At 33.3% G+C, this 17,290-nt stretch overlaps 3 protein-coding genes, 1 long non-coding RNA gene and 1 pseudogene across 4 annotated transcripts; 3 read left to right on the top strand and 2 right to left on the bottom strand.

Annotated features, from left to right (window-relative positions):
* The first annotated feature begins 3,134 nt into the window (after nt 1–3,134).
* On the top strand, nt 3,135–4,427 carry LOC106352293. The gene is made up of 2 exons (XM_013791951.3): nt 3,135–3,359; nt 3,479–4,427. Exons 1-2 carry the CDS (start codon nt 3,284–3,286, stop codon nt 4,117–4,119), a joined length of 717 nt encoding a protein of 238 aa, XP_013647405.1. The 5' UTR covers nt 3,135–3,283; the 3' UTR covers nt 4,120–4,427.
* A 4,610-nt stretch (nt 4,428–9,037) lies between these two features.
* LOC106349039 lies at nt 9,038–10,727 on the bottom strand (annotated as a pseudogene).
* Nucleotides 10,685–13,120, top strand: LOC106350808 (putative F-box protein At3g58950). The gene is made up of 4 exons (XM_013790649.3): nt 10,685–12,058; nt 12,161–12,455; nt 12,557–12,697; nt 12,783–13,120. Exons 1-4 carry the CDS (start codon nt 11,283–11,285, stop codon nt 13,089–13,091), a joined length of 1,521 nt encoding a protein of 506 aa, XP_013646103.3. The 5' UTR covers nt 10,685–11,282; the 3' UTR covers nt 13,092–13,120.
* Nucleotides 13,121–13,393: 273 nt separating this feature from the next.
* Nucleotides 13,394–15,221, bottom strand: LOC106350807 (F-box/LRR-repeat protein At3g58980-like). The gene is made up of 3 exons (XM_013790648.3): nt 14,051–15,221; nt 13,791–13,934; nt 13,394–13,711 (listed from the first exon to the last, which is right to left on the bottom strand). Exons 1-3 carry the CDS (start codon nt 14,954–14,956, stop codon nt 13,412–13,414), a joined length of 1,350 nt encoding a protein of 449 aa, XP_013646102.2. The 5' UTR covers nt 14,957–15,221; the 3' UTR covers nt 13,394–13,411.
* Nucleotides 15,221–16,607, top strand: LOC111202277. Its single transcript, XR_002655210.2, has 2 exons — nt 15,221–15,879; nt 15,975–16,607. It is a non-coding gene; the product is annotated as an uncharacterized LOC111202277 (long non-coding RNA).
* The last annotated feature ends 683 nt before the right edge of the window (nt 16,608–17,290 follow it).

Here is a 17,290-nt window from a genome sequence, read left to right on the forward strand (position 1 = left end):
GTGATCAATAGATTATTTTTTTTGTCATAATAAGTTACAAATGATCATAAAATTGTATTAATATGAACTTTTATTTAATATTATAAGAAGATACACATTATTTTAAAACCATATGAATAAAAAATATCATTTAATAATTAAACATATATATTTATATATATATATATAGATTATACTATATACCATAAGATTACATAAATATTTTAATATTAAAACTTTCAATGAATTTTCAAAAACATTTATAAATTATAAACTTATTAAAGATTTCACATTGAAATTTTTGTTATCGATTATTTAAATATTCAGTTATAAAATGATATGAATGATCATAGAACTGTATGATTATAAATTCTCATTTAATAAATGACTATATAAAATATACTATTCTTAGAAAAATAGGTTGGTCCATCTTGACTTGCATTATATTTATTAAACTAACTATCTAATCCCTTATATATTAATTGAGGAACATTTGAAAAGATGTAACCTCAATTTTGTATTAATTAAAAGAGGCCCAAATGCATAGGTGGCACTCAATTAGGTAGTCAATTACATTCAATTGAAAAATAAGTAGGTCCACATTCAATTTTTATATGTTGTTAGATACATAAGTTGGTCAAACTATATGATATAATGATATGATATGATATTTTCTTTCCTTAAATAAAACCTACGGAATTACCATAAATGACTAATATATATATGACAATTAATGAGTTTAATAATAAAGATTTGATAACAATGTATATCTCCTCCATCATTTTTTGTTTAATTTTATATTATTAAAATAAATTAAACAATCAAATTAGCTATAAAAATAAAATTTAGATTTTTTCGTATATGTTATATTTTGAATTTTTAAAAACGACAATAAATGACTAAAACTATTAAAATTATTATGTTAAAAATTAATGATCAATGGTTTAACATTTTTATTATAAGAAGATACACATGATTTTAAAACCATATGAGTAAAAAATATCATTTAATAATAAAATAAATATATATATATATATATATATTAAACACTATATACCATAAGATTACATAAATATTTTAATATTAAAACTTTCAATGAATTTTCAAGAACATTTATAAATTATAAACTTATTAAAGATTTCAGATTGAAAATTTTGTTATCGATGATTTAAATATTTTGTTATAAAACGATATGAACGATCATAGAACCGTATGATTATAAATTCTTATTTAATAAATAACTATACAAAATATACTATTCCTAGAAAAATAGGTTGGTCCATCTTAACTTATATTACACTTTTTATTAAACTAACTATCGAATTGATAAATAACGTACCAAAATATTTTTGCACTTTCCTTAAATAAAAGCTACGAAATTACCTAATATGATTAACGTATATGTGAAAATTAATTATAATGAATAATAAATATTTGATAACAATTTTTGTATCTTAGTTCTTTTTTTAATTTTATATTATTAAAATATATTTAAAAATCACATTAAATATATAATAAAAACATTTATAATTTTTCTTATATGTTATATTTTGAATTTTTCAAAACGTCTATAAATTATTAGAAATTTGAAGATCCCCACTCTGAAAATTTTGTGATCAATAGATTATTTTTTTGTCATAATAAGTTACAAATGATCATAAAATTGTATTAATATGAACTTTTATTTAATATTATAAGAAGATACACATTATTTTAAAACCATATGAGTAAAAAATATCATTTAATAATAAAACATATATATTTATATATATATATATATATATTATACTATATACCATAAGATTACATAAATATTTTAATATTAAAACTTTCAATGAATTTTCAAAAACATTTATAAATTATAAACTTATTAAAGATTTCACATTGAAATTTTGTTATCGATGATTTAAATATTCAGTTATAAAATGATATGAATGATCATAGAACTGTATGATTATAAATTCTCATTTAATAAATGACTATATAAAATATACTATTCTTAGAAAAATAGGTTGGTCCATCTTGACTTACATTATATTTTTTATTAAACTAACTATCGAATTGATAAATAATCTACCAAAATTTTTTTTGCACTTTCCTTAATTAGAAGCTACGAAATTACCTAATATGATTAACGTATATATGAAAATTAATTATTATGAATAATAAATATTTGATAACAATTTTGGTATCTTAGTTCTTTTTTTTAATTTTATATTATTGAAAGATATTAAAAAATCACATTAAATATATAATAAAAACATTTATATTTTTTTTATATGTTATATTTGAATTTTTCAAAACGTCTATATATTATTAGAAATTTGAATATTCCTACTCTGAAAATTTTGTGATCAATAGATTATTTTTTTGTTATAATAAGTTACAAATGATCATAAAATATAACGCATATGAATTTTTATTTAATAAATATTCAAACTAAATAATATATATATATAAACACTAATGATTTAAAGCAACAAGATTGGCTGATCAATTTAGTCGTCCAGTTGAAATCTTTCAAAAGTATGTGAAAGACTAAAGTCAAAGTAAATATTGATTTAGAATAGTAGTTATATTTTACTAACCAAATACCGAAAAAAACCGAACCGAACCGAAACTAACCCGATATCCGGGTTGAACACCCGTAATCCAAATGAAGCCAAACTATTGTTTCATTCTCCAAAATATAATAAAAATAATAACTTAATTCCGCGCAAGGCGCGGGTCTTATCCTAGTATATGTTATAACAAAGGAGAGCACAAAGGTATTTATAGGGAGAAGAGGTCGGTCTATTTAACCGACTACAAACTACAAGACAAAATAAGAGATAAACATTATCTCTTCAAGTAGATAATCATATTTGATATTATATTTTTAAACAAATGAGACTTTAAGAGCAATAGTACCGAAAATCCAGATCAACCGACGACCAAATCCCAAGTTTAACTTTGGTCTATAACAGGTTGATAAACGGGCTGGGCTTAAATACAAGCCGTCTAAATTAGTCAAAGCCCATATCAACCTAACGGCTAGTTTACATTGGTTTACGGCTCCTTCCTTTCCGTTTAGACGCAACGGCTACTTTCTTTTTTTCTGAAGAACTTTCTAACGGCAACCTTTTTTTCCCCCACGCCTTTTAATACTGGGACGATGCGACTTAAGAGCCTCACACTTGTTTCTCTCAGTCTGGTCTGCCTTTTTAATTCTTTCTTGCCCCTTTCTCAAATTGAGATTTGATTTAATTGGTCTCTCAGTACAGCTTTCCTTGTTGTCATCTTACAAAAAAGGATCAAAATCAAAATGGAGACTCCATTATCATCAAGAAGAGTCACTGGATCTCAGGCTATCTTTCCTACCAACAACTCTGATTCGTTGAGTATGTTTTTCTTTCCAAAGTAGTTTCTTTAAAGCATATTAATAATATTGATAGAAAGGTTCTGTTTCGATAATCTTTTTCTTTCTGAATCTAACTTTTTCTCTTCGATTCTGGCTCAGGAAGAACAGAGGACTCAAGCTTCTCTCAAAGGAAGAACATCAACGCACAAGAAGACAGATCGGCACTCATGGACATAACCAACGACTCACCGATCGTGGGTCTAGCGATGCAGACTCCTCCTTCAGGGTTCGTGTGTAAGAGACAGAACAGCAGAATCATCAAGAGCACGCCTGGTTCTGGTGAAGCTCTTCTGAGAGGACAAGTCAAAACCCTTTTGGAAAAGGTCGAAGAAGGAACAGAGCTCACACATTCAATAAAGCCTCTCCCTTTCATCCATCTCGTCACTTCCCCGATGAGACTTCTCGCCCCAACTCCAGCAAACACTCCCCTGTTTCCAAACTTTTCAGATGATAAAGTGCAGATTAAGATCGCATCTCCCGTTGTCGCCGGACACTTGAGAACATCTCAAGTAAGCTATGTTAATCGGACTTTGAAGAAAAGTGAGATATTTGAAGAGAAGGAAGAAATGAGTATGAGCATAAGTCGTTCTTTGCTTTTTGATTTCACGGATAAGCCAGCACTATGGGATGAAGAAGAAGAGGTGGAGATGACTCGAGCTGAATTTGCAGGGAAACATAGTAGATTTGTGTACAACAGTGAAGATGATGAGATTGTAGAGGCCAAAAAAGTTTGCTACTGAAGAAGAAGAGTCCCCTAATCAATCAATAATTTCCCCAATATTGTATTGGGCTGCCTTTGTATTTTTGGTCATGAAAGAGTGATCTAAACACAGTTGAGACGAACAAGAGAAAGTTCGTTGTCACAATAACAGAAGCACGTTCCAACGAACCTCTCTAGTCTCTACTCTCTCTGCGTATCTCTTATCTCCGCAAAGTTACTTTTTGTGTGTAGTAAAAGCCGCCCAACACATACATGTTTAAACCTGTATTCTCTTTTTCTAATCGAGTAAAATAAAAAAATGCACAATGAAAAAGTTTCTTTTTCTTTTAGTGCTCTTCTGTTCTAAAAGAAAAATAACAACTTCAGATTATTTTTAAAAATGAAATCCCAGTATATAGTGGAACCATCACATAATCTAATCATAACGTAGTCAATTATACATAATTTATCAGTTGCCACCATCAGTTTTACAACAGTAGTTGGGTGATGATTTTCTTTATAAGTAAGTAATTTGATATATCGTTTGTCATGGCATGGACTGATGGACACCACAAACTCATACAACTAAAAAAGCTCCATTCCGGTCTGTTAAATAAGCCATAGAAGAAAAAAAAAAGGTTTTGTCTCACCTTCTCGAAACAGAGCTTGAAACCACTAAGGAAAAGCTAAGCCTTGGATAACCTCAAATTCATATATCGGTTATTGAACCGGATAGCATAACCGGTATCAAGATGAACCGGTTTGATCAAAATGAAGTTCATGATGAGGATCGTTTGGAGAGGAGGCGTTCGATAAAGTTTACGAATCCACTATTGTTCAAAGCTCACTGAGGGTAGAGAAGAAGAACCAAGTTATGGTGAAGAAGATGAGGCCACTGGCTCCATTGGCTGCTTGGTCAAAGTTAACCACTTTTAGCAATCCTTGTCTTGCGTTTGTTTACTCATGTATATGAAAAGCTAAGAAGCCACTCAAACCAGGTTTTGATGCGGAAAATCTGAAAATTTTAAACCAAAACTAATTAAACAAGCAAAATGACTTCAACTCTCACTAACCTTGGAATACGAAATTAGAAGGAGAACTTGTCTTTAGAGCCTCTCCAAAAAAAAACTCTATTTTAAAGTTTCCAAAACTCTATATTTGAAGTTTAAAAGTATTTTTCTCCAAAAGCAAAACTTCAAACTCAACTTCAAAACTATTTGTATTTTATAATATGGTCCTTATATTTGTCATAACTAATTTGAATTCATAAAATTTTTGTAAATAACTAGCACATGTATAAACATATTACAACAATAATATTTAATAAAATATTTTATTAAAATATAAAATTTTAAACAAAATAACTTAATTAATATTAAACTTCAAGAAAAATACCATATTATTCCATAAAGTGATTTTCGTAATGCATATATGATCTACTAATGCATTTCGAAGTAAAAATGACTCTCTTCATTTTTAATTTGTAGATTAGACATAAAATAATTGTTGATATCGGGTGATATTAATACTTGTAAATACATTAGATTAGAACAAGAAGTAAAAGAAAAACATAAAATATTGCTAAAAGACTAAATTTTATCGATGCTATTAATACTCGTGAATATATTCAATATGAATAAGAAAGAATTGTACGAAAAAACATCATCAACAACAACAACCATCTTCAGTTACACACAAAAAAATATTAGACAATATTTGGAAATTTTGGAGGTTCCAGATCAAACTTACCTTCAAATATGTCTATTAGTTACCTTAAAATTGGACTATTGGTGTTGTTGTAATATTTAAATCTGTCTAATAGTTATTTCTTCATGTATTTTAAAAAAGTTTTTTTTGTTAAGTTTTTTTGTTATCTAAATCTAGTTTTAAATATTTTAAAAAAAAATTTTAAGTTTTATTTAATTTTATGTGTAAAGTTAAATGTTGTAAACAAAACTTAAAATATTTGTGAGATATAATATTTATTAGAATTAAAACAATAAATAAAAAAATATTTATGAATCATAAATGTGATGTGTATTTGTAGGGACGCAAATAGCCAAGGCCAAAGTCGTTCGATTCCTTTATTATTGGTTTGATCAGACCGGTTTTAAAATAAACTAATACAAACCGACGAAACTAATCCCGGTCAATGCAAAACCGAAGGCAAACTCAGTTCATAGGAAGATTTTTAATAAAGAAACATGTAGATAATCCTTTATCTACTGAATCATTTATCAAGAGTTGAGGCGATGGATTTTCAGGACGCAAACCTTTTGAATCAAAAAGGAGCATGTCCAATCCCATCAGTTATCCTCCCCCTCGGGTTTCCCAGAATCGCAGAAGACGCGAGAGGACCGTACCAGAACAATGACTGGTGCTAACATCAGAAAAATGACTGGTGATTCGGGTTTCCCAGAATCGCAGAACATGCATAAACCTTTGATCATTGATTCTGGTGCATCTCATCGTATGATTAGTGATAATAACCTGATTAAAGACATAGAAGCGGCTCATGGATATGTTATGATTGCTAATGGAGATAGAATTCCTATTAGAGGAATTGGTAAACTAAAACTGTTTGAGAAGGATTCAAAAGCATTTTTCATGCCTGAGTTTACTTCTAATCTTTTATCTGTCAAAAGATGCACCACTGATCTTCAATGCAATGTTATCTTTAGTCCCGATGATGTTAAGTTTCAGGATATTAAAAGCAGTAAGTTGATTGGGCAAGAAGCAACCAAAAGAGACCTTTATATGCTTGAAGATCTTAGTCCCATCGTAGAGAAAGATTAAAACACCATGGCTGCATGCAAGATTTTCACTGTGTGAATTTTGTAGCCAGCACACAGTGAAAATAAGGTATCGGGATAGTCAAGCCTCGAATGAGCATAGTATAGCCATTCCGGGACTTAGAGTTATATATTATTATTTATAGTAATATGTTGTAAATCACATGAAGATTTGACAACCTTCTGCTGGATAGTCTCTACGAAGACGACACAGCAAGAAGACATGTTCAGCATCAGACTGTTGTAAATATATTTTTGTTTCTCAATGCGTAGGAAAGGACCCGACCAAGGTGGACACGTGTAAACATTTTTCAGGTCTCCATTTGGCAATTACTGATGGTTCTTGACATATTTATTACACTCTTCTTAAACTTCAGCTCTAATATATATATATATGCTTGACGTGTGATATATATAATTATATTACGGTATATTTTCACTGAGAGTGTTTTAAATTTGTTAAATTATATTTTTTTATAATTATTTTCAACGTCAAGAGTTTGGTTTATATATATATATATATATATATTGTGTTAGTCATCCTATCCGTGATTTTTTTTGCTTTTTATTAGAAGATTGAGCATCAAAGTCATTGTTGACTAAATTTCATATACAATAGTTATGATTGTCTGAATAGAGCATTGTTCAGTTTTTATTTTAGTGGAGTAATTATTTTAGTTTGTTTGTCTTATGTTAAGTTATCTATTATCATGTCAGATCTTACGTGTTCTTTGTATGATTGTTGTACAGTGTGGTATTTTTTTGCACTATACAACTTTTTTTTTGAGAAAACACTATACAACTATTTAATTTTATTTTATTTTGATTATGGGATTATGCTAGACTTTTTTTTTTTACTTTGAATTCTTTTTTTTTTAATTTTCGACACATATTTGGTCACAATACTTTACATCTATTTCTTAATTTTAGGTAAACAATTTTTATATGTATATATCATATTAGTAGGTGTCGCATGTGCTTTTTTAATGTTGTTGGGGCGGGTATATAATCATTGATTTTGTATTCCTAAATTTTTTGAATAGCATGGTAGTTTGGTTACTTCAACCCCGTGAAACGATTCTTTGATGCGTCTCCAGCATTGGTAAACTTTGTTTTTATTAGTTTCCATCCGAGCATGCTTTACTGATATTGGGCTCTCCTTTGCATAATATTTTTATGCCCTATAGGTAAATTTCATTGTTGTATGAACCAACCATTGTTGCTTGCAGATTTTGGAACCTGAAGTTTATGTTGTTGTTTTGAAAATACTCTTGCATGCTTTTGACGTAGTGAATCGGCAAGTTATCGTCTGAAAGACATATTGTCATTAAGTTTTGGGTTTGTATCTAGTTATCGATGTTAGGGGTTGGGTCATTAAAGGAATTAAATTGATATTCGTGTACACCCAACTATTTAAATGTTTTAATTTATTTTTCAAAACGGTGGTATAAGTAGTGTAGTATGGTATGTATAGGGAATTTACCTATTACTTGAGTTTATTGTTATTATTACTCTTTTACGAAGTTTATTTTATTTTCCGTAATATTTTTATAACAATTGTATTAATTATTAATTATTTTCCTTATATTCAGTTTAGTGAACAAAAAGGAGAAAAGTGCTATGAGATTCACTTTTCTCGTTAGCTTATGTTTGATAAAATGTGTAAAATAATATCTTAAATAAATTTTCTACTTTTTTCTCTTGTAATTTTTCATATTTATTATTGATATTATGTTTTTTTTATAATATGTCTTTAAGTAGTTTGGTTATTTTATGTATTATTATCAGATATTTATGGTTTTATTTGTTAGATTTTGTTATATTTATTTCCTAGCCAATTTCTGAAAGATATTTGTACTGATTATATGTGAATTATTAGTTGTATTTTTTCATAATTTTCACACAAATAAAAATGATTTTGTGAGGTTCACTTTTTAAAAAATATATTTTTCCGTCCGCATGAAACTGATAAAACATGAGAATTGTATGCTATGCATTGTCTGATTGTGTTTTCATTTGATACTCTTAAGAAAATATTTTAATATTCAGTTTCTACACAAAAGTTTTTCCACGATCCAATTAATTTGCTAACGTTAGTTTTGGGACATCTCATTTTGATCATAACATTTTTGTTTTAATTCATTTATCTAAATATAATTTCTATAGTTTGTCAGAATATGTATTCTCATATGTTCTTGCTGGTTAGTTAGAATAATTTGGATTTGTATCTATTTACATTATAATATTCTCAAATTGTACTTGCTTATTCGCTTCTTCTCCCATCCAACATATGGTTACTCACCTTCAACAACCATCTTTATAACAATCCCACCTTAAAGAGAAAGTTTCAAATGTTAATATACATTTTAATGATGATGAACAGAGGAGTTTGTTTTCGAGAAAAGAACCTACAGCTAAGCAAGTTGTTATACGGACTGATGAGCTCTTTCTTAAACACCCCACCAACGGCTTGTTCTATGCTGCAGTCATATTGAATTCGCCATAACCATCAAAACATGTCTTGCAAATAACTAATCATATAAAAGATCACCAAAAATGTCTTTTAGTCTTTTAATAACTTCTAAAAATAAAAATGAAACGCAATAAGAAGTTGATGTCTGTTTATTACCTCTGAGGCTTTGTAATATATGAGAATCGGATGGTTTTTTACATGTACACAGAAAAAAAAAACATTTATTTTTAAGACATCTGAAACATCATATAAGAAAAGCCTATAGATAAAAAATACATTGAGTGTTGGATTGCTTACCAACAAAGACTCTAATTACATCCAAATTTGTATCTTTTGGCATAGGAACTGGAGGGTCCTGCAAATCATAAACGAACCATTATAAGAAACTAACAGTAACTCAAAGAGCCCAAGAATGGGAATTAGAAACAAATAAGTTGACAGAAGGAGAATAGCAAGAAACCAATAAAGGATCTAAACTTTCTTAGAAAACCTAATAAGAATTTGAAGAGATAGATGAGTTAGTCATTCAAAATAAACATAAATTTCTAGTGTTTCTAGGATTTCTGAGGATGAAAGCTAACCTTTTATATAGCTATAAATCCACAGCCTCGCAGAGAAGAACGCTCGTCTTAGTGGTACCAGGCATGGTCACCACATACCCATACTCATCAAGCTCATGCTGCCCATCCAAGAATTTCGTTGCCGGCTCATGACCAATCGCAAAGATCAACCCATACATTTTCAAATCCGAAACATCACCAGTAACAACGTTCTTCACCTTCAAACCACCAAGCACACCTTTCCCGTTTTCATTTCTATACGTCTCCACCACCGAAGAGTTCCAAATCACTTCAATATTAGGTTTCGACAACACCCTCTGCTGCATGATCTTCAACGCTCTGAACGTATCGCATCTGTGGATTATATAAACCTTAGATCTATACTTGGTCAAGAAATTCATCTCCTCCATCGCCGAGTCTCCGCCGCCGATAACTACCAGAGGCTTGTTCCTAAAGATCAGATCGGCGCCGTCGCATACAGCACATGCCGATATCCCTCGGTTCCATAAACCACCAGCGCCTTCGCCAGATCCGTTTAAGCACAGCCGTTCCGGTGGAGATGACGGCGTCGGCGAGCACAGTTCTCGAATCGGTGAAGAGATTGAACAGCCTCGAGGACATATCGACCTTGGTGACTGTCTCCGTGAAGATCTCGGTGCCGAACCGCTCTGATTGCTTCCGGAACTTGTCGATGAAATTGGAGTTAGGTTGATGAAATCATGGAAAATCAAAAAGAGAAGAAGAAAATTAAGGGATTATGGAAGAGGAAAGCATACTTACTTATACTAACAAATAGACCGTCCTGGAGAAGAGAGATTTGCATTAAAAGACTGGATCATGGTTGATGAATTAAAGAAGCGTTTAAGCGATGGATCTGTAACTGTGGCGTTTGGGTTGATTAAGAGAAGAGCAAACGATGTTTTGAAAACCCTAGGAAGAGATTCTTCATCATGGCAATCTCTGATAATGGCGGAGGAGTACGAAAGCCCATCAAGATTCGCCTTTAGTGAGACGATGAGATTCGTTCGTATGTGACACGTGTCGGCTTAAAACAGTTCTACTTATCTATGTGGCAGAGGACGTGGCTTTACCAGGAGAGAATAAACACTCTTTTATATATAAAGATATATATATATATATATTATTATTATTATTATTGTTAGGAAATTGTACATAGTATATATAAGGATAATCATCAATATAAATGATTACAATAATTATTAAATGTACTATCATAATATCCTTGATTGATGATTATGCCTAATTGTACTTGGCTTTAGTTTTAGGATTGTGCAGTCCTAATTCGTTTAGGAATTGGTGTGCTTGTTATAAATTAATAAGTACCCACCTATTCAAGTGGAGATTTAAATCAACAAATATGGATCTCAAAAGGAGGAAGAATGGAAAGGAAAACGAAGTTGGAGGTGCAATTAACAAATTACCAGAGGTTCTACGTTGTCACATCTTGTCTTTCCTCTCAACAAAAGATGCAGCTTTAACATCGGTTCTGTCCAAGAGCTGGCGAGATTTGTTTACATTAATACCTAGTCTTGATCTTGATGACTCCACCTTTATGCCTGATGAAAGACCCGAAGAATGCGAACGGACTAGTTTCATGGAGTTTGTGAACAGAGTTCTTGCTCTTCACTCCAATTCTCCCATTACGAAATTCTCTGTCAGATGCCATAAAGGTGTAGACAGCTATCTTGTTGGGGACTGGGTAGTGAAAGCTCTGAGGCGTGGAGCAACAGATGTTACCTTAATATTACTCTTCCCTTCGCGCCTACTACACACATGCACTCATCCTAATATCTTCTTCCATGGCCAAAACTTGATTAAGTTAAAAGTAGGATGTGGAGGACTCGGTCCATTCCAACACAGTTTGTTTCGTGAAGACGTTATCTTTACAAAACTTAGAACGTTGCATCTCATTTCCATTGATATCAGTCGTCATTATGGAGATGTCATATTTGCTCGGCTTCTATCTAAATGTCCCGTGCTTGAGGAGTTGATTGTAAATTGTATAAAATGGCACGGTTGGAAATCGGGTGCATCAGTGTCTTCCTCGACCCTCAAGAGACTAACTATTGATTGTGAACATTATTACCATGAATCGGACTATATGTTACGGCACGGTCCAGATGAGGAAGATAGGTAAGTGAAGTCATATGTAATAGCAAAGTTACATTTTTTTTGTAAACCTCCATGTTGTTGGGAACTTTTAACACAACTTTTTTTTTGTTTAATCTTGAGCAGTGATAACCTTGGAGAGCCCCTGGTCGTACCCGCTCACTTTGGTACCCAGAAGCCTCGCTATGTTTCATTTGATACTCCAAACCTCATCTACTTAAACTACGCAGATTTTGTTGCGTTGAACTATCCGCTTGTCAAATTGGATTCACTCGTCGAAGCTAGGCTCGATGTTGGACCGAACCAAGGTCAGATGCGTGCAAGAGATTCAGACGAATTTCAAGCTCCTTGGGATGCCACCAATCTTATCATGGGAATACATAATGTCCAAACCCTGCACTTAACTTCTGATACGCTTGAGGTTTTCTCTTTCTTCCCTTTAATTTAATTAATTATTAGTTGTTACTCATGCATTTCATTGCATGGTCCAACTAGTTTTATTTATGTTGTACATGTTTTCAGGTGATTGCAGACTTTTGTAAGATGGTTCCGGTATTCCACAATTTGAATCATTTATCTATTGAAAGTGACGATGAACGAGGATGGCATGCCTTGCCTCTCTTGCTCATCAACTGCCCCAGTCTACAAACTCTCGTCTTCCATGTAAGTTATATGCAGAACACGCACAAACTATATATGTTTTAACAATTTGTATGTTACCGTGTCTTTATGCCCCTTCCTTCCTCAGGGTCTGTACCACCGTGTCACGGATGGATGCGGAGATGCTTGTGACTGTATCTCTCCTTGGTCTTCTTCTTCGTGTTTATCATCTTGTCCTGTGAAGATCTTGAATATATTAAACTTTGGTGCAACTTGTGGAGAGATGTCATTAGTCAAGCATTTCCTCAAGAAAATGCCTTTGCTTGAACAACTGGCCATCGTATTAGACTTGGATGCCTCCTTAGAGGAGGACTTGCATCTCTCTCAAGTCTTCGAGGATCTGAGGATGGCCCCGAGAGCTTCACCAAAGTGCAAGTTGGAAGTCGTTAACTATTAGTAGTTCTGGTTTGAATTCTTTCTGTAGCCAATAATACCTTAATGTCCCTTCGTTTAAGTTTTAATTATTTAATAAAATCTTTCTCAACGGGTCTATCAGTAAACTCTACTTGGATTGACGTTCATATGATCAGTTAAAAACAAAACCATCAGAGAGACTTTCGTTACAAACAATAATGCCTAGAATGTAGCCAAGATCAGACTAAAAGATGTCCAATAACAGAAAACAAAAGAGTAACTAGTGTTAAAAGTGAACCGATAATTAATGACTTGTTGAAGTAGTAGAATCAGAGATCAGCCTTCATGTTTGAGTTGGTAGTATCAACGAAAAGAGATCTCCACCTTGCACTTGGGAGATGCTCTTGGAAGCATGAGCAGGTGATTGGTGATTCTTAACTTCTCCTCGTCACTTATGCCTCCCAATGAGTGAACTTTGAGCAGTTCAAGATGTGCTAATTTGCCTAAGAAGTGCTTTATTTGCTCCATTTCTCCTTCAGCACCATCGTCCCACATGTTTATATCCATGAACTCCACAGCACACGACGATAGACAAGAATACTCGGAAACACACTCGCAAACATAATCAAGTGACTCAGATTTTTGAGCGTAATGCAAACCTCCCTGCAGCACCAAGGGAAGACTATTGAAGATTTGAAAGTATATCATCATCTCAATGGTTTTGATAATTCAAGGAACTTACCTCGATGTGAAGGGTCTTGAGATTTGGAGTCTTGCTAAGCAAAAAGGGAAGAAATCGCCAGCAAACTCGCATGTCACTATGTCTCATAGTTAAGTGATGCAGGTTTTCAAACAAGGGAATTGATTCACGGAAGAAGTAAAGCGTCTGTAATCAGTGAAAATCAACTAACTAGTCAGCGCAAGTAAGTTCATCAAACATTGCCCATCATATATGTAACATCCTACGAATCTTAAGATGCAATTCCATTATCAAAGACATACCTGAAAAGTAGACGAAGATGACAATGTTAGGGACTTTACATTCTTTATCCCCTCAATGAGGTTTGTGGGATTACTTGATAAACGGTCAGGATCCTCTAAAAGTTCTCCAAACCATTCCCTATCTTCCACCACCTGAAGATATAGTTTAGCTTCTTCAAGTGACTCCAAGTTGACCACTGTATAGGCATCAGGAACAAAGTTGGTGTAGTCTAGGTATCTGAGACTTGGAGTTTGGAAACTAATCTCCTGATAATCAAGGCCATCAAACCCACCTTGCATTCTACGAGTAATAGTAAGTCGTTGAAGAGAATTATTAGACAACATCCCTCCCCATCTCCACGTTTCCCAAAACCAACCATTTATTGTTAGATCTTTAAGCGTAGGGCAAGCTGACAGAAACGCCTGAAACGCACAATCACCAAAGGCATGGAAGCGGACAGAGTCGAGAACAAGAGTTTCAAGGGCGGGTAGAGCAGCAGTTGCGGGGACTTCACTGATCACCAAGTGACGCCCTAGTCTAAGCATACCAACACTACTGCTATTGAACAACTCCAAGGGAAGTGGAGCACCATTATTACCATGAATGTGTAAACTAACATCCACCACCCCACGCTTCAACACATCACGTAACCACTGTGCGATGTCAGCTGGATCAAGAATAGCTCTTGCCTTCAACGAGAACCTCCTTACAAATTGATTATCTTCCAGCAAACCCAATCTCTCACTTACAAACTCGGAGAACGTACCATGAAAGTCATTTATGTCGTCGAAGTTGAGTGATCCTACAATGGTATGTAGGTTCCTGAATCTTTTTGCAAGAGTCAACACACGTGCATCTTCCTTTGCACCATTAAAGCCCATGATCACGTTCAGCGTTTCATCTGCTAGACCACTCATTCGGTCCATCTTCTTGCACCAATGCGTTCCGTTGGGTACTTCAAACAGGACGCTAAGAATTCTACAAGAAGATGAAGACGAAGTAGAGACGTATGAATAAGATAGATGAAGCTCTTCTTTCGAGAAACCTTGAGAGGGAGAGGGAGCGTGACGAGAGAAAGAAAGCGATTCTTTGATGTATCTAACTGATGGGAACTTGTGTCTCGCTTCAAGAAGAAAAGAGTGCTTATGACTTATGAGGAAGTTATTAAACGCAGCGTTTTGGATTTGTTTTATCAACGTTTATTGATTTTTGCCAAGCCCTCTCGAAACTTCATCTCCACTCAAGTTCTTTTCTTTCTTTTTTGGTGTTTTAGCAAAATCACAGATAGTTTGATAATATATATAATTACAAGGTTTTTTTGGACCAAAAATTTATAAGTTTAATTTGCTAATGATCGCATTATATATTGTTCATTCACATATTTCGACCATACACAACCCGAGACACGTTTCATCTTCTTTTTTCTTATAAAAGACCATGTGTTATACACATAAAAGATTCATTTTTTAAGAATGGAGACTTCTATTTTTCTTTTTTCTTATCATGTGGTTATTATTAAAAAAGGGTCAACTTTGCGCAGGCTGTTTGGGTATTGTCCTCTGTTCCTATGCCTCCCTCGGGCTCGTGGTCTTGATTTATTTTTCTCAACCGGCAGCATTTGATATCTTGCAATAAAAATAAAAATCTACTGCCTGAAGTGGGCCACCGATTCCCCTGGATCTTACGGCATATATGAAAGACTAGAAATAACTTTTACTTTGAACATACGAGATTGGATCCAGCTGTGATTCTAGATAAGGCTAAGACAGAAGCTGAAATATGGAGAAATCTTCAGATCTCGACGCAAGATATGGTCTCCTCTTCTGTAGACCAGAATCTACGCTCTCAGGTTTGGTCTAAACCTCCTGGTAATTGGGTTAAGTGCAATATCGCTTCTTCTTGGGTTTCCAGTGCGAGTCATAGCGGTGGTACTTGGATTGTTAGGGATACTGCAGGTTCCGTGCTGTTTCATAGGAGAAGATCCTTTAGTGAATCAGATACCGCTTTGTTGGCGGATCTCATTTCACTATAGTGGTCTGTGGAAGCTATGGTTAGCTTAAAGATTGACGAGGCGATGTTTAAAACCTCGCCTGGTGTACTTAGAGAAGCTTTCAGCAGAAGTTCATCAATTCCTTATGTCAATCAATTGGTCTCAGAGATTCTTCAGTGTCTTAACTTCTTTTCGGACTGGAGGCTAGATCATGTAGAGAAAGAAGGTAACAGAATGGCTACTTTGATTGCTCATAGTGTTATCTCTGATCAACGACTCCAATCCTATGTAGCTACATGTGGATCTTCTTGGCTCCATCATCTGTTAGCACAGGAATCGGCTACGTTCCCCCCCCCCCATAACTTGCCTCCTTTGCTGTCCTCTTTATTGCAAAGAGTGTTGACTGTATTACCACCTATTGGTGGTTGTTACTTTTTGAATTTTGTTGATGTGGTTTGTTGCTCTTAATTTGTTACATTGGTTTGTAAACATTTGAGGCCATGTTCTCACCGGAGTTTTCACCCCTACTTTAGAATGATAATTTCAATGTTAAAAAAACACTATGAGTTAGTGTATTTGTTTGTCAATATCAAAATTGTGTTGAACGATAAATAAATCTTCAAAATGAATAATATGCAAAGCTTATAAAACTTTAAATTCGGCTAAGTATAAAATATTTAGCAAATGTATCACTTTAGATATTTGGCTTAGAATTTGAATTTGAATTTTATTAATGGGACATCATGTCAATTAAAGTTTGTTGACTTGGTCAAAACCATAATGTTACTTTGCAAACTAACGTACTGAGTTATGGAAACCAATTTACATTATTACAATTGAATGATACCTTAGCTGACTCCACTATTGCATAACGTGTACTAATCTTTTCTATGTTAAAAAGAAGAGAGCACTTGTGTAGAAGGTAACACACAGGAACAAAGTCGGTGATATGGAAGAACGTGAAAACTATATGTCTCGCACTCCAACAACACACGACATTCAATTAATGTATGGTTAATGTATGGCACGTTGTTTCAACCTTCCCTGGGCCAAAGAAGCTATAATCAACAACCTTCGTATTAGGGTCCTAATGGTTTAAACGCAACGGTTGCGATTGCGGGTACGGGAGTTTGTGGATGCGGGTAGTTGCAGTTTTCAAACGTTATTAAGCGTTTTGTATGACTGATACAACGTTTGAAAATTATTGCGCTTGCGGGATATTTGTGACTGGTTGATTATAAGATATTGCAGCGGTTTAATAAATAAATCA

Source organism: Brassica napus, chromosome C1 (genome assembly GCF_020379485.1).
Source record: "Brassica napus cultivar Da-Ae chromosome C1, Da-Ae, whole genome shotgun sequence".
Lineage (NCBI taxonomy): Eukaryota > Viridiplantae > Streptophyta > Magnoliopsida > Brassicales > Brassicaceae > Brassica > Brassica napus.

Bases quoted from the DNA above. Each gene is read 5' to 3' on its own strand.
- LOC106352293 (XM_013791951.3), top strand. From the start codon at position 3,284: ATGGAGACTCCATTATCATCAAGAAGAGTCACTGGATCTCAGGCTATC. The intron at 3,360-3,478 runs GTATGTTTTTCT...ATTCTGGCTCAG, and splicing joins CAACAACTCTGATTCGTTGA to GAAGAACAGAGGACTCAAGC.
- LOC106350808 (XM_013790649.3), top strand. From the start codon at position 11,283: ATGGATCTCAAAAGGAGGAAGAATGGAAAGGAAAACGAAGTTGGAGGT. The intron at 12,059-12,160 runs GTAAGTGAAGTC...AATCTTGAGCAG, and splicing joins GGTCCAGATGAGGAAGATAG to TGATAACCTTGGAGAGCCCC. The intron at 12,698-12,782 runs GTAAGTTATATG...TTCCTTCCTCAG, and splicing joins TACAAACTCTCGTCTTCCAT to GGTCTGTACCACCGTGTCAC.
- LOC106350807 (XM_013790648.3), bottom strand. From the start codon at position 14,956: ATGGACCGAATGAGTGGTCTAGCAGATGAAACGCTGAACGTGATCATG. The intron at 13,935-14,050 runs GTATGTCTTTGA...CACTGATTACAG, and splicing joins CATCTTCGTCTACTTTTCAG to ACGCTTTACTTCTTCCGTGA. The intron at 13,712-13,790 runs GTAAGTTCCTTG...TTGGTGCTGCAG, and splicing joins TCAAGACCCTTCACATCGAG to GGAGGTTTGCATTACGCTCA.